General features: G+C 34.1%; 1 protein-coding gene across 2 annotated transcripts in view; it reads right to left on the bottom strand.

Annotated features, from left to right (window-relative positions):
* Positions 1–27,425, bottom strand: part of EML4 (EMAP like 4) — a 157,322-nt gene that overhangs the window by 23,998 nt on the left and 105,899 nt on the right. For both annotated transcript variants that reach the window (XM_083361946.1, XM_083361945.1), the window contains exons 6-17: positions 27,039–27,064; positions 18,420–18,543; positions 16,447–16,596; positions 15,663–15,732; positions 14,860–14,970; positions 11,808–11,903; positions 9,986–10,120; positions 9,429–9,564; positions 4,413–4,564; positions 2,954–3,079; positions 2,723–2,854; positions 1,805–1,872 (exon numbers count right to left, since the gene is read on the bottom strand). In XM_083361946.1, coding sequence (XP_083218072.1) covers positions 1,805–1,872; positions 2,723–2,854; positions 2,954–3,079; positions 4,413–4,564; positions 9,429–9,564; positions 9,986–10,120; positions 11,808–11,903; positions 14,860–14,970; positions 15,663–15,732; positions 16,447–16,596; positions 18,420–18,543; positions 27,039–27,064 — 1,326 coding nt within the window. The remainder of the gene's footprint in view (positions 1–1,804; positions 1,873–2,722; positions 2,855–2,953; positions 3,080–4,412; positions 4,565–9,428; positions 9,565–9,985; positions 10,121–11,807; positions 11,904–14,859; positions 14,971–15,662; positions 15,733–16,446; positions 16,597–18,419; positions 18,544–27,038; positions 27,065–27,425) is intronic.

Raw genomic sequence — 27,425 nt, 5'->3', positions numbered from 1 at the left:
TGGAATAAAGAAACACATGCTAAGAGTTGTGCTAATGAAAATAAAAGAAAATTAGAACAGTGTACACCTAAATTCTGAAATGTACCCCAGACATGTACACTTAGTCCTCAACGTAGGACCATGATTGGAACAGGAATTTTCATCATAAGTTGGTGCAATTGTAAAGCGAAGCATCACATAACTGGACCAGACTTTATGCCTATTTTTACCATGGCTGATAAGCAAATCACTGAGGTTAAGCAAATCACTGAAGTCATTAAGTGAATCACATGGTCATTAAGTGAATCCAACTTCCTCAATTGACTTTATCAGAAGCTGGCTGAGAAAGTCACGAACAGTGATTGTGTAACGGCAACACACTGCAACTGTCATAAACGTAAGTCAGTTCTCAATCGCCCAAATTGTGATCACGATTGTTGGGGTGGTTGTCGAAGATGGTTCATAAATCATTTTTCCAAGGCCATTGCAACTTGAACTTTTGTTAAACAGATGGTCGTAAGTCGAGAACTACCTATATCAGTCTACTACCTAAACTTTCTTAATGATAAAATGTGAGTAACACTATTCCCATGCAAGGCAGTCTCTAGACTAGAAAACGTAACGTTTGAATCGGTTAGCATTTTCTTCTAAGAAATCCTATACTCATTTGGGGCAGGACCTTTGAACATTCCTAATACAGTAGCTGAAATAAAGAAAGCTGAAAGAAATACAATATACTGTGATTGGCCTATGGCTCCTGACTTTTGGTACACTCTATATGAGATTTCTTCCTCACTATATTCTTTTCCCAATATCTTTAGCAAACAGTTCCTCTATTCTACTCGGCTACTGAACACTATACCTTCACAGAATTATGAACAGGCTTATTTTTTTATTACTATAAAATGTTTTGGAAACTTTATAACTCCAAAACATATATGAATTAATTACCCCACCATCAAGAAAGCATATGTACTATGACAGTACATAGGAATGCATTTTATTTGTTTACTCATAAATATGAATGCACTTGTTCATTTCTAGTACTTTTTGGAAAAAAAATCTTCCTTCTGGACGCTCTTTCTTTCATGCAGGAATTAACAATTTGAAGCCTTTCAGAAGTTGCTGAATTCATTTCTCAGGATATAAAACACTGAGTCTTTCTTGATTTTGGTGATCAATTAATCAATCTTTCACCACTGATCATACTGTTCAGGTTTCTAAAAATTGTCACAGTGCAGCGTTCCCTAACCTTTCCAGGTTGGTGGCCTGGCGTGAGGGCAGAGGTAGATGGTTTTTGTGGGAGGGGCAGGTGCACACGCACAAAAGTTAATCAGTTTAAGCAGTGGTGCACACACATGCCGCTCGCATGAGTACAGCTGCAAGCACCAGTGGCCGCTGCGAGCACGAGTGAGGCTGCGAGCACTGGGGCCTGCATGAATGGGGCTGTGCAAGCTGGACCACCATTCATGCGGCCCATTTGTGAATAGGCCCAGCCCAGTAGTGGGCCACACCACATAGGTTGGGACCCCTGACTTAGTGATATTAGAAGAATAGGTGCTTTGCCTCATAACTTGATGACATTATGATACAATCCACTTGTTCCAGCTAAGCAGGCTTGAATATGATCAATGCCTGAATGGGTAATTAATTAACCATGAATCCCATAACCCGCTTTGAATTCCATAATGGAAGACACAAATATGCTAACTAAATTAAAAGCAACAACAGTAAATCACTATCAAACAGAGAATAATTTCCAGAATTATATTATTTCCAAATTATATTTGCTTTTGCCTGAAGAAAAGCATTACAACATTTTTACCTTCCTGAGTGTGTTCCTATCGCTACCACTGTTCCACTTGGATGGAAGTCAGCACAATGTCCTGGTTCCTGAAAGACACATGTTGATCTTATGATGTAAGTTAAAATTGAATAATATTTACACAGCCAATTTTCACTGGCCTGTCTCACCTGGATTAAGAGAAGTAAATTGGAGGAATCCCACAGTTCAAGTTTATGAAGCCATATGCTCTGAAATTACTCCACATATGTGCAGCATAAGGCTCATTATACTATACTGATTTTAACCTTATGATTTTAAACAAAGTATATAACTGTGCAATCTGAATATCACATCAAAATTTACTAAAACTAATTTAGGGATCAATACCAAGGCAACTTATGAATCATTTTAATGGCATCTAATAACTTAGCAAAATACTGCCATTCATCCCAGCTTAAATAACTGATTACTCTAAGACACATTTTGCATCATTGTAGGATCATTGTCAGCAAGTTTTTCTAGCTAGACCAGCATTATTCAACCCCCCCCCCCCGCCCCTGTGGTTCTTCAGGCATAAATTGTGGCCATCCCTCACTGCTAAATCTTGTTAACTTAAGATACTGAAGAATGACCATCCTTGCAAAGCTTATACTTTATTTCTGACTTATAGACCAGACATGGGCAAACTTCTTCAGCCTGGGGCTGCATTTTTAAAAAAATGTTTCAAAAGCTGCAGTGACATGGTAATGACGCAGTGAAGTTTTCAACTCCTCGCTTTCTATGTAAAATAAGATGTATTAAATCAAAACTTTTTTTAAAAAAAAAATGGAAATTATGCTGTTGTTGCAAAAAAACCAACAACAACCCTACTGTTTGATTTTCTCTTAACATGGAATCTCTACTTAGAAAACATCCCATAACTATGGCTAGTATTCTAATTGAGGATGAGGCACATACATCTAGTAGCCTGGTCCATTCAAGAGTGTGGTCCACTGAATTCCACATACAAACTTGACGATCTTGAGCACAAGTTAAGAACAGGTCTTTGAACGGATGTGTTCCCAGGCCCCAGAGTTCATCTGTGTGGCCCTAAAAAAACAATGTTAATGAATGGACAGATATCCATAATTATATAGCAAACAAAACAGATCTATTATCTATAAATTCAAAGAGAAGAAAGGGACACACCTGTACTTCCACTTGAAAACCATCATTAAATGTTCCACGCAAAATAAAATTCCTTGATGTCCCAAGAATAAATTGATCAGCTTTGCCTTCTGCCACAGCTCTTATTGTCCCATACTGATCAGGAACCTATGAAAATCATATTTCCTTGAAATCCACTGTATAGATTACAAAGCATAATAATACTCTAAAATACTGAAGGCCACAACAAATCTCAAATAGATTCAATTTTTCTATCATTAACCTTTTGTTACCTTTCTTATTTTAAATTTCCTCTTTTCAAAAACATGAGTGGTGTATATTATATGATTTGAGTGATAAATATGCATTTCTTAAAAATAACATTTTAATGTCGTTTTCCCTGTTACAATCCCTGTTTCCCATCCAGTCTTATTTCAGGGAAGATGGAAATTAATTTCAAATTTCACTACTACAAGCACAAAATAGTGCTAACTATCATTGCAGCTAGTAAAACCTACCTCACTAGCTGATTATAGGTAATCCTCAAGTTATGACAGTTCACTTAGCAACCATTCGAAGTTAAGACATAACCCCGCCCCAAGTTATGAAATGTTGCAAAACCAGCATAAGGCATACAGATTACAAAACGTCAAATAAATCCATATTGTGTGTCTTGCTTTCTGCATAAAGATGTCAAGTTACTGTACCTAATAAATTACTTAATTTCATTACCTAAAACTAATGCAAAAGAACATAATTATATTAATTGTATTGTGTCCCGTATGTAAGATAATACTGAAAGCTATAGATTTTTCCTATACGAATGAGATGGCAATTTATCCCACATTCCTGCAGAAGAGGAATCTTCTAATCTTCACCTATTAAGAGAGCAAAGCAAGCTATATGGATTTACTTGAAGTCTTGCAATCTGTATAAAAAGATATATCAGCTGTATTTAGCCATTTTTTATCACTGACCTAGCATTTATGCAGATTTTTGTGCATTTGGTTTCACGGGGCTAAATAATTTTGCTTTCATTTAATATTTTTCTCATTTATTTTTAATTTAGCGCTTCCTGATTTTTTAAGTTTTTGAAATTTATTTTCAAGTCTTGAATTGCAAACTGATCTGGAATTCTTCTTGCTTGAAAGATAACTCAGAAATACTTGTGCAAATAAATACTATGTTAATTGTGCAAAGAAGATTAGGACATAGAAGACAAATTTAAATAGACACAAAATGAAAATAGTTGTCATGATTCTTACTATAACCTGAACATTCAGCTTAACATGCTTAATATGAGTACTATGAAGAGAGCAGATGGATCCTCTAAGGTTTTTTGAGCTACTCTGAAGGAGAACAGGATAAAAATCAATACTGTAATTATGTGAATAATAAAAAGGACAGAAATTGATTGGTACTTTTGAAATCTTAATTAGTGCCTGCTCTTCAGCTCCCCTCATCTCAGCTCAAAAGTACAGTTTCCCATTATTTTTCTTACCTCTATTTCCCTTTCAGCATTCAAGTCATGATCCCACAAAATGATTTTTCTATCCTTCCCACCTCCAGTTAGCAGCATTCCATTCCTCATTTGACAGAGTGTGAACACACTGCCATCGTGAGCTTTGATTTGTTTGCTGATTTGATACACACCTATAATCATATAAGAAATAGTACAGTGCCAATACAGCATATTTGCCAACCAGCTTAAAAGATTATGTAGAGAAATAAGAAATAATTAGTGCTATGTGTATCAATAAGATGTTTGAAGGAGGGTGGAATTTCAAGCTGAACAAAGGCAGCATTTCTTCAGTCTGGCCAAACTATATCTGAACACTTTTAATTGCTACATGATAGCCTCCTTATATTAAAAATTAACTTGACTGATTTTTTAATAAAAGGAGAAAGAATCAGGAGGGTCCATGGATAGATGTACATGTGTAAATTAAAAAAAGAAAAAGAAAATTGAGCTACTAATGACTACTTCTGTTAGTCTAGAGAAAGTTTTTGAAAATGTGAAATTTTAATAGTCTTCTGGACTGGGGGGGTTATATTTTAATAAATAATAATAATAATTCTAAAGACTTGCTCAAATTTACCTAAGGAAAACATAAAAAACATAGTTGGTCTTTCTGATTACTAAAAGATGGATCGAAGAGGAATTTCACCTATTTTAGGGAAAAGGCAGCTCCTGATCCTAACTTATAAAAGAAACGCCACCCAATAGCTGCAAGTGCTAACTAGTAAAGAGTGTAACTCAATATCTTCATTGTTAATTCACCTTAACAAAAAAAAATGCCAATGGCGAGAATAAAGAAAACTGGAAGAATAATACCTAATAATTAATAAACCAAAGGAAAGTATTTAGAAAATTTACTCTTGGTCATTTGAATTCTCTCTGAACTGGTTTTGCCCTCTTCTGCATGGGGACTGTAAAGTCTTTCCATGATCAAAAATATACTTCACAGTAAATTCAATTATATTCTTGGTCACCAAAGAAGAAACCAATAGGAAAGATTTAAATTACTGTTCAGTTGCTAAGTCGTGCCCAATTTTTGCAACCCCATGAATCACGGCAATCAGCCCCCCCAATCTTCCATTGTCTTCTGGAATCCACCCAAATTCATGTTCATTGCATCAATGTATCCTGCCATCAGAGGGCTATTGCTGATGATGTTGTGTGGTGCATTTTCTAGCTCTTTGAGGTCATCAGAAAATTGCAGGACCTGGTGTCACCTAATTACTAATTTGTGGGTATGTGTGTGTGTAGAAGTCCTCAGTTTGGCTTTAATGTGGTCAAACATGATGCCAATGCTTGCCTCATCCCTTCCTGTAAGGAATGGTGCTTAGTTTGCTCCACAGCTCAACTAAAGCCTGAAAAGGGAGAGAAGAAAATTCCTCTACAAGATAGGAAGATGTTTTGTGTCCTGCCCTCTAGATGGAAGAGATGGGGTTAACCTCTGTTGTTGTTAGCTCCCTCTTTAGTGTCTTTTCACATATATTCACTTTTTTCAAACCTATGTACTTGTAAAGAAAATAAACTGAGATTTTATAGCCACAAATTACTACTAACTTCTAAAAACCCACAGAAGCCAATTTAAAGATCCAGATTTTGGACACACTTACTTTATATCTAACTTAATACCCAGGCTAACTTTGGATTTCAGTCACTAACCATATGGTGTTAACCAACTTTGATTAAAGTAAATATTTGTTCTGAATTATCTCAATTCAGTTTTTCTTTTCAGTGTTCGTATCTAACAAACTTCTAATTTTAACATCAGTATAAAACAATCAAGAAGTGGGCTGGTTTAGCTAGAATTAAATGTAAGATATAAAAAAGGATTAGTGCATAAAGGATTTGCATATAATGTTTTGTATAAATATTTATATTTAGAAACCTCTGAGTAACATTAAACTTTAACATTAATATTTAAAAGGTCATGTTCCAGTCATAGTAAATCAGTTATCATCCGTTCTAGAACACAAATTAAAAACCAAATTTATGCTTAACTTTAAAATTTGGTGTAAAAACCCAAGTAAAGTGCAAAACGCATATTTCATTTAGACTATCTTTACAAAGATATATGCATTTTTTCTAGATATATGCAATAAGACATACTTTGAAACAAATCTTTATTAATCCTTTGGTAAATACAACAAGACCCATAAGTCATAAAAAAGCCAACTCAACAAAACCTGGATCTATTTAAATATTAATGTTTCCATTGTAAAATTTTTGCTGTATATAGTAAAGTATTATTTGCTTTTCAGTTATATTAAATGCACTCTGCATGATATAATTATGCTTTTACATTAGTATTTTCTTTAGAAACAAAGTTCACTGAAAATATACATTTGCAGTTAAAATGTCATGTACTGGAACTGTTTTTTCTGGCATGCCTATTTACAACCCAGCATTTTAATTAGCTGCCAAAGAAAATAATTATCTTTGGGTTTAAGAACTACCTTGGCAGTGCCAGACATACATTTTCCTGGTTGCTAATAATAATTAGTTTCTGAAAATTTAAATTGAAATGAAATATAACCTCTAAAGTGTATTTAACTTAAAAGTCAGAACATTAAAATTAAAACAAGGTTTGGTTCCAGTATTTGATGACTGGACAATTTGATGATTGGTTAAGAATTGCAAAAATTCTACATATTTTTCTCTTTCTTTCAAGCATTTATTCATATGATAATTACTATTGATAAAGAAGAATATTTGTATACAGTAGAATATAAACTAAGAGCAAACTCCACCCGTTACTAGCATTGATGATGTTACCTAGTTTGGATACTGAAACAGTTGGATAAAAACAACCAAGCTTAGAATAAACAGCATTCTGTGAAAATATTTTATCCGATGTTATGACCCATGTGTTAAGTTAGAAACTTTGCATTGTTCATGCCCATTTCTTATTTTAAATCCCGATCAGCTATAATAGCAAGTTATATTATCTGTTCATATATATTTTCCATCAGTTGATAATTATGAATAGCCATATTGGAAAAGTCGTAATGATACAGCTAATCAAAGATCCCATTTCTTATAGCAATCAAAATAAAATGCTGTCAGGAAATCCACGAGCAGGACTAAAGGCAACAGTTTTATTGCTCTATTTCCCAGCAACAGATACTCAGTGGCAAAGAACATCTTCAGAATTTCTGGATTTTAAAGGAGCATGTAAACACCATTAGAAATAGATTTTAACCCATAGTGGCAGCAAGTTTTAAAAGCTAATTCTAGTGTTCTTTTTATATACCCTGATTCTGAAATACTCAATTATATTTCAGTTTGTTCTAGATATTTTGCTTAAAACTAGAAGAGAAAGGTTTGCTGAGAAATTTAAAACTTGGAACAAAATTCATCTAAAATGCTCAGCAGGGTTTTAAATTTTTTTTCCACGTACATTCAATTGAAAAACTAGCCATGAAAAACTAAAGATTGATAAAATTTAGTATAGTATAGTATTATATATGTATTAATAGTTTTGTTAAAAACATATGCCATCTGCGTTCTCAGGAACCTACCTTATTTGATCTCCAATATTGGTTGCATTTTATTAAACTTGAAATATTTTCATGATATAGATAAATCTGTAAGATGAGAGTGAAGGTTCGTTCTCTGATCTTGTGGGTTAGTTTCTGAACGTTTCATTACCAGGCTGGGTAACATCTTCACTGGAGTTTAGAGGATGTCAGCGTCAGTGTTCAAGTGTGGGTGTGTCAAGTGAGGTGATAGGTCAGGTATGAGTCATCAGTGAGAAGTTTGTGATGGGTCTTGTAATAGGGAGGTTACATCAGGTCAGGGTCATTGGGAGGTGAACTGCTGGTGGGAGGGGGAGGGGTTTTTTCGTGGGTTGGTTGAGGGTTGGTGCTGTCTCTGGCTAGCTGTTTTGTCGATTTGGATTCTGAGGGGTTCGTAAGCTGGTTGTAGGTCGATGTGCCTGTTGATGGAATTGCTTGTGGAATGCCAGGTTTCGATGAACTCACAAGCATGGCGTGTGGTAGTTGGCCGATGATTTTAGTGTTGCTCCAATCGAACTGGTGTTGTTTGGTGTCGGTGTGGGTAGAGATTATGGATTTGCCAGCTGGCATTTGTGGATCCTGGTTTTTAATTGATGTGATGTTTGTCCCACGTAGAATTGGTTGTAATCATTAAAGTCTATTTTGTAGATTAAATTGTTTCTTTCATCCTTCGGTATCTTGTCTTTGGTTATGGATAGTTCCTGGCAGAGTGCAAAAACTAACCCTACCATACACAAAAGGGGTCTCATAAATGACAGCCAGAATTGTCTAACACCTAAGAATTACAAAAGCCCAACAAACCCACAGCCACACTCCACCAGGAATTATCCAGAAACAAAGACAAGATACCAAAGAATGAAAGAAACAATGTAATCTACAAAATAGACTGTAATGATTTCAACTAATTCTATGTGAGGCAAGCATCACATCAATTAAAAAACAGGATCCATGAACACCAGCTGCCAGTCAAACGCCACAATCCCAAATCCTTAATCTCTACCCACACCAAACACCAGTTTGATTGGAGCAACACTAAAATCATCGGCCACACTACCACCTGCCATGCTCGTGAGTTCATCAAAGCCTGACACTCCACAAGCAATTCCATCAACAGACACATTGACCTACAACCAGCTTACGAATCCCTCAAAACCCAAATCAGCCACACATCCAGCAAGACAGCACCGACCCTCAATCAATCCACACAAGACCCTCCACCAGCAGTTCACCTCCCAATGACCCTGACCTGATGTAATCTCTCTATCACAAGACCCATCACAAGCTTCTCACTGATGACTCCTACCTGACCCATCACAAGACCTTCATTTAACACCCCCAAACCCGAAGCCTTTATAAACAGAACACTGACACTGACATCCCCTAAACACTGAAGATGTTACCTACCCTGGTAAAGAAACATTTGGACCCTACACCTGAGCTACAGTTATTCGCCACTATTGCAAATCTGTAAGAATAAGTATGTTACCTTTTGATCCTTTTCCTGATGTGCCTTCTACAGTAGTTTTGCTCCATATAAGCAATATCCCACCTGAATCACCAGTGAGAACTTCTCCATTTCCTAAAAATGCTAAGCATTGAACAAATTTGGGTTTGTCGTATTTCTGAAAAACAACAGAATATATTTAAAGCTTTCTCTGTGAACAACTATACATGCAAACACAGGCAAGTAACTTCAATTCAGACAGGTTTACTGGGGTTGGGGCTTGGTATATTATCTTATTAGAACATGTTAACATACATACAAATATATTTATGCGTGTCTATATATACATGTTTATGGGTGTGGGTGTATTCACACATATACACAAACACGCACACATATGTACATATACATAATATACACACATGCACACATTACATGCCATTAAATCTCCTAATTTATGAGTAAGAATTATTATGAAGAAGAGTTATTATGAAGAAGAAAGTAAGGCTTTCTTGGGAAGAATATAATGCAATCAATGTAATACTTCAAAAATTCTAATTTACAACTTCAGGAAATTTGGCCAATATAAAGATTCTTACCCCAAATATTCCTTGTTTCCTTGTTAATGAATTTGTACTCCAAGTCCAGAAAAAGATATGAGATTTGCCAGATGTTATTATTGTATCTTTATCAGTCGGATGGAAAGCTACTGCCAGGACAACTTCATTTGTAGTCTTTTAAAAGAAAAAGGGAGTTGTCATTATTAAAGTTTTGGTTCTTATAAGTAACTAGAGAACTTGTTATGTGTTGTGATTCAGGGTCAGCCTGTGGGTTCGGCAGTTGGGTCGGACAACTCAGAGGAGGAGGAGGGGGATGTTGAAGAGCTTGCTGAGGGGGCTGGAGAGCTTGCTGATGAGAGCCCTCAGCCAGGCCTCTCCCACCTGGTCACGACGCAGACCCAGCTGTGTGAGCCTGACAGTGTGGATGAAGATGACCCACAGCTGGCCCTGTTCAAGGACGCCCGACGCAGGAGGCAGTCAATCAGGAGTAAACAGAGGAAGGCAATGGGGCACCTCGGAAGGAGGCAGAGAGAAGCCACGCCCTGAACTGTATAAAAGGGGAATGCATGGGAGGGCTGGTTTGCTGAAGGCAACCGCTTGAATAGCTCCTGTTTCATGGTTCGTGTCTTGTTTTGCTCTGTTTTATGTTAATAAATTTGGCAGGCTTAGTTCCAGCCTCTTGCCGTTTGTAAAGGGGTTGTCCCTGCCTTTTCTGCAGGGCCGGTAGCAGGCTGGTACAGAACATTATGTACACAGAAACACAAAACACAATAATGAAGCAGATTTGCTCATTTCTTCTTAATGATTCATAGCATTCAAGCAATTGTATTTTGGGGTACACCTTACATTATCTATAGAGAAAGCAACATGTGATCTAGTTGCAGATAAGTTCATTTGTCAAAGACTTCCAATTCCTCTCAGCCTTTTGGCTGACATCAAGTGTATGATACTTCCAGAGTTGTTGTAATAATAGGAAGTGGTGCATGCATCCAGCTATATATAAGAAGGTTGCAATTTAACCTTCTATATAAACAAAGGAATATGAAGATTCTGGCCCACAGACACCTTTCTCTGGGTATTTTAATGAAACATCAGATACAGTTAGAATGTAATAGTGATAAAATTGGAGAAAGCAGCAGGGGGAAAGATTTACCTTGGAAGTGAAGTTTATATTATTTATCTTAGAGATTATGCACAGTAAGTACAGCATTGACCATGATACAAATATTCTGGCATTGGTAAGCTAATCAAAACTCAAATACATTGCTTTGATTCATGAACAGAAGTCATAGTTTGTGGTTTTTTTTTATTTTATTTCTTTATTTCCTTCTCTCACAAATACTTTTTCCTGTTAACTTAAAAAAACTAAATTAACTAAGTGTTGGGCACTGTCCAAAATCACCTTTGTTCAGATGGGCAGCTATATACATATGATTAATAAATAAATAAAAATAAAAACGTTTCATGCATTTGATGATTTTTCCCCAAGAATGCTTATACTGTTGTAAATCTGTAGGTCATTGGGTGTATCCAATTGATGTCTATCTCTGCTGACATATTGCTATTTGGTCCAACTGACAAATTCATTTAGTGAAATGGAGATATTGCTATAAATAATTGTATCACTAGAGTGATACATACTGAAGGCATCCTTTCTAGTTTTAGACACAACACAAAGCTGTACATTCCTCTCTGAAAAATTTTCAAAATTACCAAGAGGGACAAACCAAACTTAGCAACTATTTCTTTTGAAATTTTTTAAATTTCCAGTAAGATGGTACCAATCAGATTCAATATATTTTGGGTAACTTTGGTAATACATCTAAGCATCTCTTAGGTCAAAATGAAATCTATTATTTACCTTTATTTCTGCTACTTTTGATTTCTTCTGCCAGTCCCAAACAGTCAGCATGTGTTCATTAGAATCATCAACCACACACAAATGTGTACCTGAATCCTTGCAAAGAAGATTTCACAATAAAATTCATGTCATCATATTAATGTCCTCTTATGTTTAAGAATGTTACAATGCAAGTTTTCAACCTCAACTTTTATGCCTACAGGTAAAATATATGACCCAGATTAAGTCATTCTTTAGAATCAGCTTTATTTTTAAATTGGACTCTCACATAAAAATGAATGTTGACACAGCTTTTGTTTCAGTCCCAGATCCTTGCAATACTAGTGTTATTAGTATAGGTAAGAAAACAAAGTTAGGCATATGGAAATACCTAAATCAAGTGGTTTTGCATTAAGATTAGGTTTATATAGTCTTTAATATGAATTACATTTCTGTGCTTCAGAGTCTCACACAAGTAATTCCAGGCATAGAGGAATAGCCTTCATATGTTTCAGTTCTAATTTACATATTTTTTCTGCAAAGTGAAGATGTATCAAAAAGAATGGTTTCATAATGTGTTAAATCAAACTTTCCCTGCTAGGCAACCATTTATAAAATTCTTCAACTAGAAGTAGAAACAATATAACATAAGAAAAGTCATTCTTTGTTTATATTACTCTAATGCCTAAAATTCCCTCTGTTCTTTATAAAATGCATTTACATTTGAAATGCAGATTTAACAACTGAATGGCATAAAGAATTAGAGTGAACTGTTAAGAACTATTAAATGACTTAAGTAATTCACAGTTTGTACATTCAGTGATAAATGATAAATCAATGATAAAGTATCAGTACTAAAAACTTCCGTAGATTTTATCAATTCAATAAAACATAATTGTGCAATAATTGACAATGTAGACTAGCAATGGATAATATGAAATGCTCCTATAGAACTGCCCTGTTCTATACGAACAATCTCTCCTTCCTCCCTCCCTCCTTTTCTCTCTCTCCTTTCCTTTCTTCTCTCTCTCTCTCTCTCCCCCCATATTCAACTAATAAAAGTGAAATATAGCAAACAAAATAATGCATTTGTGTCAATAAACTCCAGCACAACATTTGAAAATATATAATAGAAAATCACTTTTTTCACTTTTCTCTTTTCCTGTAAAAAGATTTATATTATATGAAGGGAATAAAAAAGACAAAATTAGTAAGTGGAAACTGAATTAAGTGACTTTCTTTTCTTAAAACTAATTCTCAATTTTTAAACACTATGATGATTTATTTTATTTTATTTATTTATGATGGTGTATCATTAATTGAAAAGAAGGAAAAATTAAGTTTAGCATATGAGAAAATTTAGCTCAAATGCCTGCACATGGATCTTTCAGCCTTTTGATTGCTTTTATTGCCATCCACAGTACATTTTTTTCAATCCTGACTCCTTAGTAAAGAACATGTCTCTTAGTCAGAAACCTTGTAAATATCATGTTATACCCTCAAAACATTAATTTGCAAGTCTTCATACATTTACTAAAAAACAGTAGCTAGTTTTTGTTTCTGCTTCTCCTTAGAGAATACTGTCCACTGCAGCAAATTCCTGTCGCCAAATTGTAAGCACTACAAGTAACATTCCATTAAAATGGCACTAAAATAAACCAAGATAAATTTCAGAAAATTATTATTATATTATTATATTATATTATATTATTTGGGTTTTTTTTAACTGACTACAGGGTTAATTTAATACTTTTTAATTTGTTCTTAATTTTTGTATTTTGGATTTTTAATTCCCTGTAAACCGCCCTGAGTCCTCAGGGAATAGGGCGGTATATAAATATAACTAAATAAATAAATAAATTATATGAAATGCTAATTGTATGTAATTCTAATTAATGAGACTTGTAACAAATTCATCTAGTACAGCCAAGGATTTATTATTACAATTTTTATACTGCAAGCACTACTATAATAGAAGGATATTATTTCAAGGAAGAACATACTTTTACCGTATCTGTAAAAGGGCAGAAGTGCAAAACAAGGTTGTTTCTTTCTGTCAACATTTAAATCAGCTTCAGAATGAAAATTAAATTTTTGTATCAGGACTTGCTAAGAATAGATTTCTTGAACGCCCTTATAGGACAGAAAGCTTTCTATAGATAGTACAATATATCATATTAAACTTTATTGCCAGGTATTACTTTCAGTTATATTCCCTTCTCTGAGCAGTAAATAATTTTCCATTCGCTAGAGAGGAGTAACCTGTGGTATTCTAGAAACTGTTGAATACCACAGGTTGAATTTCAACAGTTTTATCATTTTTGATCGTAGAACAAACAGACTGAAATTGAGACCAATCATAGTTCACTCTGTTCTAGGCAGTCAGATTATATACTATCATTTATTTATCTACCCATTTATATGCCTACTCCAGCAACTCTAAATAGCTATTTATTCCTGTATCTATAGTTACCACTATAGTTTATTATTGGATAAATTATACAAAAGATCTAGCTAAGTGTGTAAGTCAGAATGCCGTAATATAGTTTATTTGCCTGATCCATGTCATCCATGTCTGTTATAATCTGGTGATGACTAGCTTTGCTACAAAAGACTATGTTTGGATTCAGATCCAAAAAGATGCCTCACAATATGTGAGATGGAATCAAAACAATTGTCTGCAACCCTCTAAGGTAGCTCTAATTCCAACACTACCAGTAACTACTGGAGGCAGCTTTGTTCCAAAAACTACAATTTCTTGGAACAACCATTGCTAATGAGTAAATAAGAAAAATAATGGATACAAACCAGGTATAAAAAAGAATGAGATACAATGGCACTGGAAATAATGCAGTTAATGACCAGAAAATTGACTTCAAGAAGAGAGGTCCTTGTGTAAAAAATTTCAAAGCTTCATTAATGTGTCTAGACAGGAAGATATCAGGCTGAGAATAGCTGTGCTAGATGCAATGTTAAAATAAGTGAGCAAAGTATTCACAGATATTTATACAGATACACTCAGCTACACACCTAATGTATTGTTTGCGAAACAAAGTCATAAAGTTTTCCTTACTGCTTTTGAAAAGTCCAGACATCCCACTCCACGTTCAAAAGTCCCAAGGCCAATAACCTGTAGAGTCATTAGGCTCACTGAATCCCATACTCTAACATGGGGCTGCAAAGGCTGTAAGTAAAAATAATTTGAAACAGATGATTATTGAAAAGATAAAGAGGCCCTTTCATTAAGCAGATATTGATTTGTATGAAGACAGTCATTGATCTACTGAATAAACATTGACATGAGTGAAGTCCTTGCAATAAATAAAGACATTTCAGTTCAATATTCAGAACAAGTTTTAGATATAATCTTATTCATATCTACTCTAAAATATATCAGATAAATGAATATAAGGCTGTAGCTTCCAACCATCACTGAGCCATAAACCACATCAACGGTTACTGAAATGTTTTAAATAATACAAGTAAGGAAAGATATAGTTGAGCAGCAATATCTCAGCATTTAGATTAAGGATATTTATTGGAAAAAATAGACAGTAATTCAGATCTATGCAATGTGAAGTTCATTCATGTCATAGGGCTCATACTTTCCTTCCCACTGTGCATCTTCCTTTAAAAAAGGCATAAGACAAGCAGGTACAGAAGAAGTCTGGTTAAAATAAACTTTTCAAGATTCATGTGGTTAACTGAAGACTTCTTTGGGAAATACGCATTGCATAATGCAATTCAAGATAACGTGCACAAATTCAGACCTTTTGAATTATTCACTGGACAAAAACAATAGTAAAAATGAGAAATTCCTAAGACTCTTTCCAGAATCAGAAACCAATTATTGAGATAAAGTCATTAAAAACTTACTCTTCCATCTTTATCCACTCCAGCTAGCTGTCCAGTTGCTATCCTGATTTTGTCTGGATGAACTGCAAGGCTGGAAGAAATAATCTTGTTAGGAATAATGCATGCTTTCACACTAACTGCCTATCTGGAAGTGGTGAAAAAGTATTTGACAGCTTCGTGTAGATTTTAGGGAAATAGCAGCATACTTTTTATGAATCCAAAGCACTCTATTCAAAGTGTTAAATAGGGCTTGTTTTGTGCCAGCATGATAGATCTAAATCATTATGTCTTGCTCATGTGATCCTTAATCAGCACACAGGCATGATCAAAACGTCACATTTTTCTCTTTCAAAATCAAAAATTTATAGCTGATAGAAATGTTAGCAAAAGTCGCTAAATTGTCACCACACCGATATTTTGATTTAAAGTACCTGAAAATATTTATATTTTATATTTACTATACAATTATTTTCTAAGGAACATATTAAAAATAGGAATTGTTCAGATATGGAAAAAGAAAAATTAATTAATGACTTTGTATACTAACTTTTACCAAAGAAGAGCTGAAACATTTCATTAATAACATAGGATTGGAAAATTCCTCAATAAAATCAAGTATCCGAAAGAATGCCTCTAAATTCTGGAAGAAACCACATGATTTTATTTATGATACATGAGTGTCTTCATCACTGTTCTTGGCATGTTTGTATATTAGATGTTGGAAACCAGGCACATGGCAAATAGCATGAAACTATCAATCTCTTTAATATTAACTGAAGTATGAATAATGGAAACATTTACTAACCATTTAACACAATCTGTATGACCCAAGTAATGACGCTGAGTCCGCTCTTCATAATTAAACAGTATTACCACAGATGCTATGAAATATACTATTTCTCCAGTAGGTAAGAGGTAAACATTAGCTCGACAGTCCCTGCCACGATAACCATATCTTTTTTTTTAATGTCAAGGTTTTTCAGAATGAATCAGCATTAATGATGGAAGCTTGTGCTATAAAGATCTGTGGTAAAATGAAAACATGTTTCTCTCATATTCTGCCAATTCCACTTGGAATTGGAATTTTGAGCCCAAGAGACTTGTTTGGAGTCCACATTGGTATCAGAATCTGGTGTTTTCTTACAGACACTTGAAAGTCCTTTTGAAACTTCTAACTGAAAATTATTTCATAAGTGATATATATATTTAAGCTTGACTAATAGCTGCACAGTTCAATTCAGTTTTTAGCATTTATGAAATCACTTTGGATTCCTGCTGACATAAATAATGTTGATATTCATCTTTTTTAAAAAAAGTTTTGTAGTGTTTAGACCTTATGTTTGGTATTTAAATTTTATTATATACATATTTTTATATAGTGCCCCAAAAGCTTGGAATGGAATTATTAATAAAGACCACATACTCTATTGTTGTAGTGTATTATAGAATTGTGAAAGCCTGCCAAAATTTTCCACTATCCTGCCTTATACCACACAGAATCATGTTGGGGTTATTTTGAATCTCTTTTATGTTTTTCCCAGGGCTGAAATTTCATGTACTATCTATTTTGTTAATGGCTTTTGCATTCCTTCACTAGCTCTGCCTTCCTTTACAGCAGGAGAAGCATCCATAAGTCTAATGTTTCCTTCAAAATAATGAAATTAATGTTCCTCTGTAACCTCTGACCCTTTAATAAAAGTATGATACATCACAATGCAAAAGAGATGGAGCCTGCATTGTGGTAGTACTTTTGTCAATCCTTCCCACTTTTCCAGATGTGTCTGTGGACAACAGCCCTGCTGAAAGGGTAACATATGTGCAGAAATTGGGTTGACATTCAGTTTATAATACTGCTTGTTATCCGATTAAAATTGTATCAATGCTGCATTCACATATTTGTGTTCACACAGTATTTATCTGAAAAGGTAGCCTAGTTTCTCTATTTTCATATCAAATGATTCACCATTAAAATGGGATGATAGTCTGAGATTCACTGTAAACATGGTAACAAGTTTTTCCCCTGTAACACTAAAAATTATGTCACAATCCATCTTGCTACTCTGATCTTTCAAACTCATTGGGTAGTCTTCACATTGAGTATTTTCTTCCTGCATGCTGCATCTTTTCTGAGATTGTAGATGAGTAATGATGTTCAATGGTTTAATGGTTTAGATCAGGGTTGTCAAACCCAATCGCATTGTGGGCCTTTTTGCTCTTGCAGGGCCGGGGTGGGTGTGGCCTGCGTGGGCCGCATTCTGTCCACGGGCCACGTGTTTGACATGCCTGGTTTACATGAATGAATGAAAAATGTAGTTTGTATATGGCTCTAGCCTGACATTTGGATGATATGCAAAAAATACACACAAGGGAAGGTAGACCTCAAGATAACAAAAAAAAAGCTCCCTAATGTGTATAAGACAGTCACCTCCATGATCCAAGAAGGCAACTGCTGCCTTTTTAAGTGATGGTAATCCAGTGCTTGACAGCATGAAGAAATATAGGGCTCTAAAGTAACTATGGGAAATGCCTGTGTGAAACTATTTTTAAAAAATAAAAAGTAATTGAATTGGTGAGTGGTTGCTACAAGAAAACTCACATCCAAGAAGTTCCAGATGACAGCAATATTTTTTCTCCCTAAGAGATAATGTATTAATTTTTACCAAATTAAAAAAGCCTTAAAATAATAAGGCAAAATTGGAAGATAGATTTTAAAGGGAAGAGGGAAAGCAAAATATTGAAAATAGAAAATGTTTTCCTTGAAGTGTGCAATAAGGATACACCCACTCCAGTTTTAATTTCTCAGGGGGCAGCTCTGTCTTGATTTCATAATATTTGTCAACATCTGAAGGAAGAAACATTGTGATGGGCCGTCCCCGCATGAACATCTTGATATACTCGCCTTCTGTTAAAACAAAAACCACACACCAGAATGAGAATGTTTTGCGCTATAGATAGATACATATAGATTCACAATTTTAGGCCAGAATGCCCAAACAGAATTATGACAACACATTCATAATAATGTCAGTGAACTAGTGGCTCAGAATATTGGTGCTGGCAGAGTAAAACACATCTTTTATCTAGTTCCGCAACTTTCCCATCCTCCTCCTCTATTAAGTGCATAAGAAAATTCTTATCTGATTCTAAAATGTCTGCATTTTTTTCTATTGCTTATTTATTCATTTTCCCTTATTGTCTTCTTTGGAAGATTTAAAAATTATAAGCCGAATGAACCAAATAATTATAAAATAAATAATGCTGGAGCCAGCATCTGAATTAAAATGTAAAAAGAAAACAAGCATCAGTAATATTTTACTTTAAAGGTCAAGAATATGCAGAATAAACATATTCTTAAGTAGGATGTTGCATTATTTCAACAATTATCAATTACTCTAGTATAATACACTGGCATGTTATGAAATATCCACAGGTATGCTGCATCATCATTAGAAGTGGACTGCTTCCATTTCTCCTCTCATGTCTCAGCAACCTGTGACATCTCAGGAGTTCTACCTATGGGATAAGTGTTGTGAGATGCTACTTGGCAGTTCCATTTATGAGATGTGTGCCATGAAATACAAAGAGCTGAAAAGTTCTGGACTATTCAGATAAAACTAAAGCACCTGCATCTTTCTCAAATGGATATCTTTGAAACTGGCTTTAACCCCTTTCTTTCTGGGGATTTCTGGGGAATAACACTACATTTGCCTCAAAACAAATACAATGGTACCTTGGCACCCATCAATTATTTCCAGGAGGCGCAATGAGTACCAAAAATGACAAGTATCAAACAAATTTTTCCCATGCAGAATAACATATTAGTCATGAGGCAATAGACAACAAGTTCTAGCATCTTGAGTACCAAACAAATACTGAGTACTACGACAAAAATTTTATATCAATATATGTTGAGTACGAAATTTGACAAATTTCAAAATAGTTGACTACCAAGTACTACTGTACAAGAAGTATACTCTGTGAAGCTCATTTAGAGCTACAAACTGATTCCTATGTAAATGTTGGTAATTACAAATGCTTCACTGCATATGTAAGCTATGCCTTTGCCAGGGTGAAGCTTAGAATTGAATCCAATGAAACATCAGCCCAAAGAGCTTAGTTGTGTACAATATGGGGAACATGTGGCCCCGTGGAAGTTGCTGCATTAAATTGCCAACAGCTTTTAGTGAAGATAATGATTAATGGTAGTTGTACAGATCTTAATAGAATAATAACATCTAATAAATTGAATTGCTAAGAAGTAAGAAAATGCCTTTATAGCGGATTGTGTGAATGAAGGATCTTAACAGGTCTTCCTTAAATTGTAAAAATTTGCAGTGTAACACAACTTGATACATATTCTTGGTAAAATGGGAAATATGAAAGGAAAAGCATCAAGAATATATGGTAAAACAGCTTCATTCATGTTTCAATAATTCAGTCTAGATGAAATTAATTATATATTCAATAGTTCAACAGTCAATGGACATGAAGTGCCTTTAGTTATCATTCCAAAATATGCTATATACAAATTGTACTGAGGTGAGTTAGTACTGCTTCCTGGCAGGCATTTTGTCTACCTGCCTATTGTGGGAAGCAAGAACTTTTGACTACTCTTAATGAACTTTTGGACACACTGAACTCGTAAAAGAATTCAATGACATCAGAAGAAAAACAGGAAATGAAAGTATGAAGTTTGTGGAGCTGAGATTATAAATAATTTCCTACAAAGTTACTAAGACGCTCTTGAGTTCTTATGCATGGAAATAACAAGAAAATACCACCATTTTTCTATTGGGGCATATTATGCAAACTTTATAAAATAAATTCATTTCTCAGATCATTTAATTAAAATGTCTACATAAACAATTTATCACTAATCTAACTGGTGTAATCTGGAGGGGGGGTTGCTTCTTACACTATCCTCAATTCTTTTTGAAAACCAACACCAAGAAATGGTCTCGTCAATAGACAAACCTACAGGGAAATTAAGCATTAAAGCAAAAATCTTTTGAAAAACTATACAGATAATGCCAGAAGATCAACAAAAGCATTTTCAAACAAAGAATTCTAGCTCTGGGCCACGTTCCTGCAAATACAAGCTAAAAGAAGACTCCCTTTTAATTTATATTGCCTTAATTACCATGTTCCAGAACATTAGTTTGAATTTTACTGGATCAGTTCCAAATTGTTCAACAGTTTTTTTAAAGACTACAACCAGAAGACATTGTTCATGTGGATATTGGGCAAGATTTCAACATTTTTTTATCTTCAGTGTTTCTTCAAATTTTTCAAGAGGGTACTAGTTATTTTTAAAAAGAAATGTGTAATATCTCATATATTTAAAAGGACAATGATAGAAATTCAGTCCTAAACTGGTTATCTATCAAATGGGAAAACACAGGCCGTCAATAATGGTTATATATATTTTATTTGGATATTCATTAAAAGAAGCATGTTTTACATACATGTTCTGAATATTCTTCTTCATATGAAAGCAACACTCTACCTGTATTTCTTGATCTTGCCTACAGAATTACAGAGAACCAAAAAATGTTTTCTATAATACTGTAATTGAAGCATGAAAAAGGAACTATTTGGTTGTTGTTGTTTTTTTAAGAAAAGCCTGTATGAACATAATGATTCAGATATCAGATGGTGACAGTTTGAGGTGGTCTGCTCATTTTTCCTTTACTGTAGTTGGCCATCACAAAGAAAGTTTAAACATCCCTGCAAGACTGGTGTGCTCAAGCACTGCATGCAACCCTATGTTCAAAACAGGAACGTTTTGATATACAACTCTGGCACTGAAAGTAAGTCATCAAAAAGTAGGATGCAATAATCCTTTTCCATCAAATCACTTCTTTTCTACCTAAGGTAGAAAAACATAGCCCTTAATATATAAAACACTGGTTTGCACTTCCTTTTGCAAAAAGAAATGCAATGATAATATTTCAGAGGGCTTTTACACTAGGCTTTCCTTTTAAAAGAATTAACTTTTGTTTTCAAAATGTTTATCATAAATACAAATGGTAAAATAACTGCAACAAAGGAGCCAATAATCGATGCATTTGTACAATTCTAGATCATGCTCTCTGAATTTGGTTGTTTTCTTGCAGACATTTCAATTCAAGTTACTATTTGTAGGACTTTAATGTACTGGCAAGAAAGATTAATTCAGTCTCCCCCAGGTTTGGTGTTCTTTCAAGTGCGCTCTCACAGAGAGGGCCTCCTCAGGGTGCCGTCGGTCAAAGAGTGTCGACTGGCGGCCCCCAGGGGTAGGGCGTTCTCTGTGGGCGCGCCAGACCTTTGGAACCGTTTACCGGTGGAGCTCCGGATGGCTCCTGACCTTCGCTCCTTCCGCCGTGACCTAAAAACTTACTTATTTGAACAAGCCGGCCTGGTCTGATGGGTTTGGGATATTTTAATATTAATTTTATTAATTTTTATTGTAATTGGGCTACTTATTTAATTCTTTTTTAATGTTTGTACATTGTATTTTATTGTATTTATTGCCCTGTACACCGCCCTGAGTCCTTCGGAAGAAGGGCGGTATAGAAATTAAGTAATAATAATAATAATAATAATAATAATAATAATAATAATAATTATTTATTATTATTATTATTATTATTATTATTATTATTATTATTATTATTATTTCAAACAGCGTAATTGTCCAGTAAGTACACAAACTTCCAAGATTGTCATGCCAGCTATTTCTACAGCTATTTTTCATTTACATTTTTTCTTAAAATATAACTGTGTAAATGTATCATCTTAAAGGAAGGGATTTCATATTTGCAGGCAAATTAGAAAAAAAAATGAAAAATTATTGGTTGGCAGATATATCTCACAATATTTTTAAGCAAAAGCGCTTATATCTATAAAATAAATGCACTATTTATGAAGAAAACGAAAGGTTGGGTGGGTGTACTTCTATACGTTCACCTCAGGTAATTCAAATTGATAATCCTATACTGCATTAACACTTTTTGTTAAAAGAAATCTGCAAGCAGAGACTTGCTGTCCTGGCAGCAACCTATCAAGGCTTTATTGCACATTCAGCCATGTCAAAAACTGAGTCCTTAAAATAGGCACTGGCACATAGTTGCATCCTTGATCTAAAGCCAAACATGGTAGAAAATTTATTAGAATCATTAGAACAGATTCTAAAAGTCACGGCATGTTGTTGATATTCATTTCAAGACTTTTGTATACTTTGAAAAATATATCTACAGTTAACCGATGCTGTTAATGCTATAATAAGTTGAATGACGTTAAAAGAAGAAAAAGAATGAAGAAAAAAGCACTCTTCATATGTTCCCCTTTAAAATACGATGCCAAAAGTATTGCACACACATAAGCAAATGAGAAACATAACTATAAAAAATGAGGATAAACAGTCATGAAGTATTTAAAAAGTATAAGCTGTGATAACTAAAAATAATCTTAAAAGTATGTAAAATGGCTCTAGGAAACAATACAACATAAGTGATTGGTAATAAACAGTACAATTCTGCTATTGATCAGTTAATTAATAATTATAGTAGGGAAAAAATCAGTATCTAAAGTCAGGTCTATATGGACTCAATCAAATATTCTGATACATTATAATACACGATTTCTTCCTATGAAACTCTTTTTTTAAGAATATAGTAATTTTTTAGGTCAGCAACAGAATGTCCCAGGAACTTCCCACCATTTTCTGAATATTCCTTCTCTTATGTTTGTAGGTCTTCATCCAGAATCAACAAGAAATCAGTTTATTATTCTTAAAACAAGTTTAATTAAGGTTCCTACATTTCCTTTCTACCTTGAGGAGAAAGCTTTTCCTTCTATTTTAGATTTCTATGAAGGTTATTACTATATGTGATTTAGTGAGAAAAACCAATTGGAAGCCTTAGTTTATAAAGCTGTCAAGATTCAATCAACTTTAGAATAGAATAGAATAGAATAGAATAGAATAGAATAGAATAGAATAGAATAGAATAGAATAGAATAGAATAGAATAGAATAGAAGCTGGAAGGGACCTTGGAGGTCTTCTAGTCCATCCCCCTGCTCAAGCAGGAGAACCTATACCATTTCAGACAAGTGACTGTCTAGTCTCTTCTTAAAAATCTCAGTGATGGAGCGCCCACGATTTCTGAAGACAAGCTGTTCCAATGGTTAATTGCCCTCAATGTTAGGAAGTTTCTCCTTAATTCCAGATTGCTTCTCTCTTTGGTCAGTTTCTAACCACTGTTTCTTGTCCTGCCCTCTGGTGCTTTGGAGAATAATTTGACGCCCTCTTCTTTGTGGCAGCCCCTCAAATACTGGAATATTGCTATCATGTCACCCCTGTTTCTTCTTTTCTTTAGACTAACCAAAGCAAAGTCCTGCAGCCGTTCTTCATATGCTTTAGTCTCCAGGCCTTTGATCATTTTAGTTGCTTTAATCTTACTCTAAATATGATCTGTGGTAAAATTTAAAGTAGAAGATTCAGATCCCTCCTCACTGCTACTAAGAAAGAAGAGAAGGTAAACTGAGGGATGCATAAATGCTGGCTTTGACACATATCTCAGGTATTTATTTATTTAAATAATTTGTCTGGTTGCTTGCTCCTATACAGCTCACAACAAGCAAAAATAATAATAAAAAAAGAACAAACTCTTCCCACCATGTGCCAGACTATTGTACCTATACTCTTAATCCTGTGTGCGTGCGTGTGTTATATAGCCAGAAACAACTCATGCATCATGTAAAAAAGATTCTAATCTAATAATATTTATGCTATAATCAGTATTATTTTTAGAGAATAATAAGCAGGAAACATTAATCCATGTAATATGTAATATTTAGAAGTCCAATTTTTCCCCCAAAGTGCTCTACAGTAACCTTGATCCAATTTACTGTGACAATTAACTAATACAGATATGGAAAAGGCCCCCAAAGCCCTAAGGACACTGAAAATCAGTAGGATTAAAAGAGAAAAAATATTGTCAGTATGAAAATCTTTAGATTTGAAAATTTTAGAAAAAGATTATAGTTTCTTTCTGAATATATTATCTTTAGAAATGTACTAATCATTATATAAAAAGGCCTTATACCATTTATAGCTACTCATTTTCACAAACTACTATTTATCTATTTTAAAGTTGACAAAAATTATATTAATGTGCATTTTAATAATTGTATGGTTATCTAATACAATTAAAGCTACATTAAAATGCACATTAATATAAAGAGGAAATTTGCATATTTATCAGTCTTGACCAAGATGGGTAAGAGATGTTATATCTTGTCATATTGATATTGTATTGTATGGGATTGTGTAACCTTCTTAGCACTATGTGGCAGAAGTAATATTTAAACCCTGTGTGAGACAGGTAGCCATATAAATTTGATAAAATAAATAAATGGTGTAATAGAGAAATGTCCATTTTCAGAAACCTTTCCCAACCTGGCACTCTCAGTGTGTTGGTATTAAAATCATTATCCTATAAAGTAGTTGGAAAATATGGGGAGTTGCAGCTTCAACAAATTTGGGGAAAAAAACAAGGAAGAAAAGGTTGGTGTATGGAGTGCCACAAAAGAAATACCAAATAAGTAAAGGGCATTTGCCAAAGTATAGGGATAGATAAGTAAATCATCTGAACCATACAATGAAGAGGAAGATAATTCCATATCTGCAGATAGTCAAATTATGAAATTGTGTGAAGTCATAAGCATGACTATGTGTATGCCTCTACAAAAGACAAATTGCAGCCATTTTAGTATAGGCCATACAGCTAAATGAACTTGTTTTCAACCTTTATGTTTCAGTCATGTTTGCAAATCAAAGCAACTTTCTTCTAATCCTCAATAAGAACTTTTATTAGCTAAGAGTAAGGTAAATATATAATTCAACACTTGTTAATCTTCTTTTGATATGTCTTCAGCCAAATAAGCAGCATTTTCTGACATAAACAAGTTTCTTTTGTAAGTTTTGTCCTATTTTTTAAAAAAGTTTTCAAGTTTTGGATTTATTATTTATTTATTTGCTCTTCATCCTGATGTGAGGCTACTGTATAACTGGGAATACAGAATACCAAAGGCAAGAAAGGATCTGTTAGTTAGTATTTCATACTATTAGAAGGAGAGTACCTGGACAATAACTCAGCTTAGGTATGTGTATTTGTGTCCATTATCCAATGAACATTTGTCATTTAGAGAGAAATGTGTTTATGTGATTACAATATTGTATTATTGAAGTTAAAAAATTCCAATAATTACAATTAAAAATTGCATAGATGATCTCATGTGCTTTGTGGAAGAGGAAAGAATAAAAAATCCAAATTAAAGCCAACAAAACAAAACAAACAACATTTAAGCATGAATCATTTTAATCAATACCTTGATTATTCTTTTTTAGGGTTAACATTTTTTATTTATGTGTAGAAATCAAAAAAAACTCCCAGATTTTTTTGTCTCAGGTGAAGCCTACCATTGCAATAAATCTAAGTTTGCAAAATAAATGTGTCATCCTCAAGTTATGACTGTAATTGAGCCAGCAATTATGATTGTAAGTAGTGGCAGCTATAAAACAAGTCACCACATGACTGGATCCAATTTTATGAGATGGTTGCTAAGTGAACACAATGATAGTAAATGATGTACTCTTTAAGTGAATACCATGGTGATTAAGCAAACCCATTGTTTCTTATGGGGTGGTTTTTGCTGAAAATAAAGGGGTAAATGCTGGAAATGTAGAGTAAATTTAGTGCCCCGTCATCATGGTCACGTGACAATAGAATGCTGCAAATGGCCATAAATGAGGGCAGTTGTCGAGCACCCAAAATGCAGTGATGTGGCTATGGGGAGGGGCTGATTGCCAGAACTTCAGAGAAAGTCCATCATAACTTGAAAGGTCACTAAGTGACCAAAGACTACCTGTATATGCACATGAGAAAGAAATCAAGTACAGCAAATAAACCACAGAGACTCTATGCTGAATTGGAAAGCCAAACAATTGTCACAGCAAACAGAGTATTATGCTGCATTTTAGTATGGGGTTTTGGGCCATACCCAAGCCCAAAGTTTAATATGACTATACAGCAGCCTGTAGTTTTTTCTGCACGACAAAACTCCAGTAGTTTAAAATGAAGGCAGCAGATCCAAACTCACAGTTGATTGTGCACAAAGATATATGAATCAGGACACACAGGTTCTTTAGATGCAAAGTTCTTCTAAGTAATATTTGCAATATTTCCACTGCAGAGGTAAGCAGGCAAGATAAACAAATCTATTGAACTGTAAACAGTAAATCAATTTTATCATGTTAACAATAGATGCTAATTATTCCAAAACAACTACTGAGAATGATTATCAAACATATTAATCTTAATTAATAACAGCAAAAAGCAAATATTTCTGATTACCTTGACTGACAATCACATCTTTGTGTCTATGGAAAGAAAAGCATGGTATTACTAATATATAAAAGCATAAATCCGAAAGGTTTAGATCATTCATCCTTAACTGAAATCCTTCAGATGGGTTAGCATAATTTTCAGCTGACAGGGCCCATTGGATTTACTGGCTGGAGATAATGACTATTGTTTTCTAACAGAATTAGAGGGTGTTATGAACAGGAGAAGAAGATTTTGATCTTAAAATACAGTGACATTGACACAAATTATAGTGTTAAATCATCTACATGAAAAGTAATGAATAAAATATGCATTTTTAAAAAGGAATTTTTGATATGAATCTATTTTAAAACTTTTACATTTTATATTTTGAAAAAGTAATTTGGCTTTATATGA

The sequence above is a fragment of the Vipera ursinii genome, assembly GCF_947247035.1.
Source record: "Vipera ursinii genome assembly, chromosome: 1".
In the NCBI taxonomy this organism is placed as follows: Eukaryota; Metazoa; Chordata; class Lepidosauria; order Squamata; family Viperidae; genus Vipera; species Vipera ursinii.
This window is presented reverse-complemented; position numbering and strand designations above follow the sequence as displayed.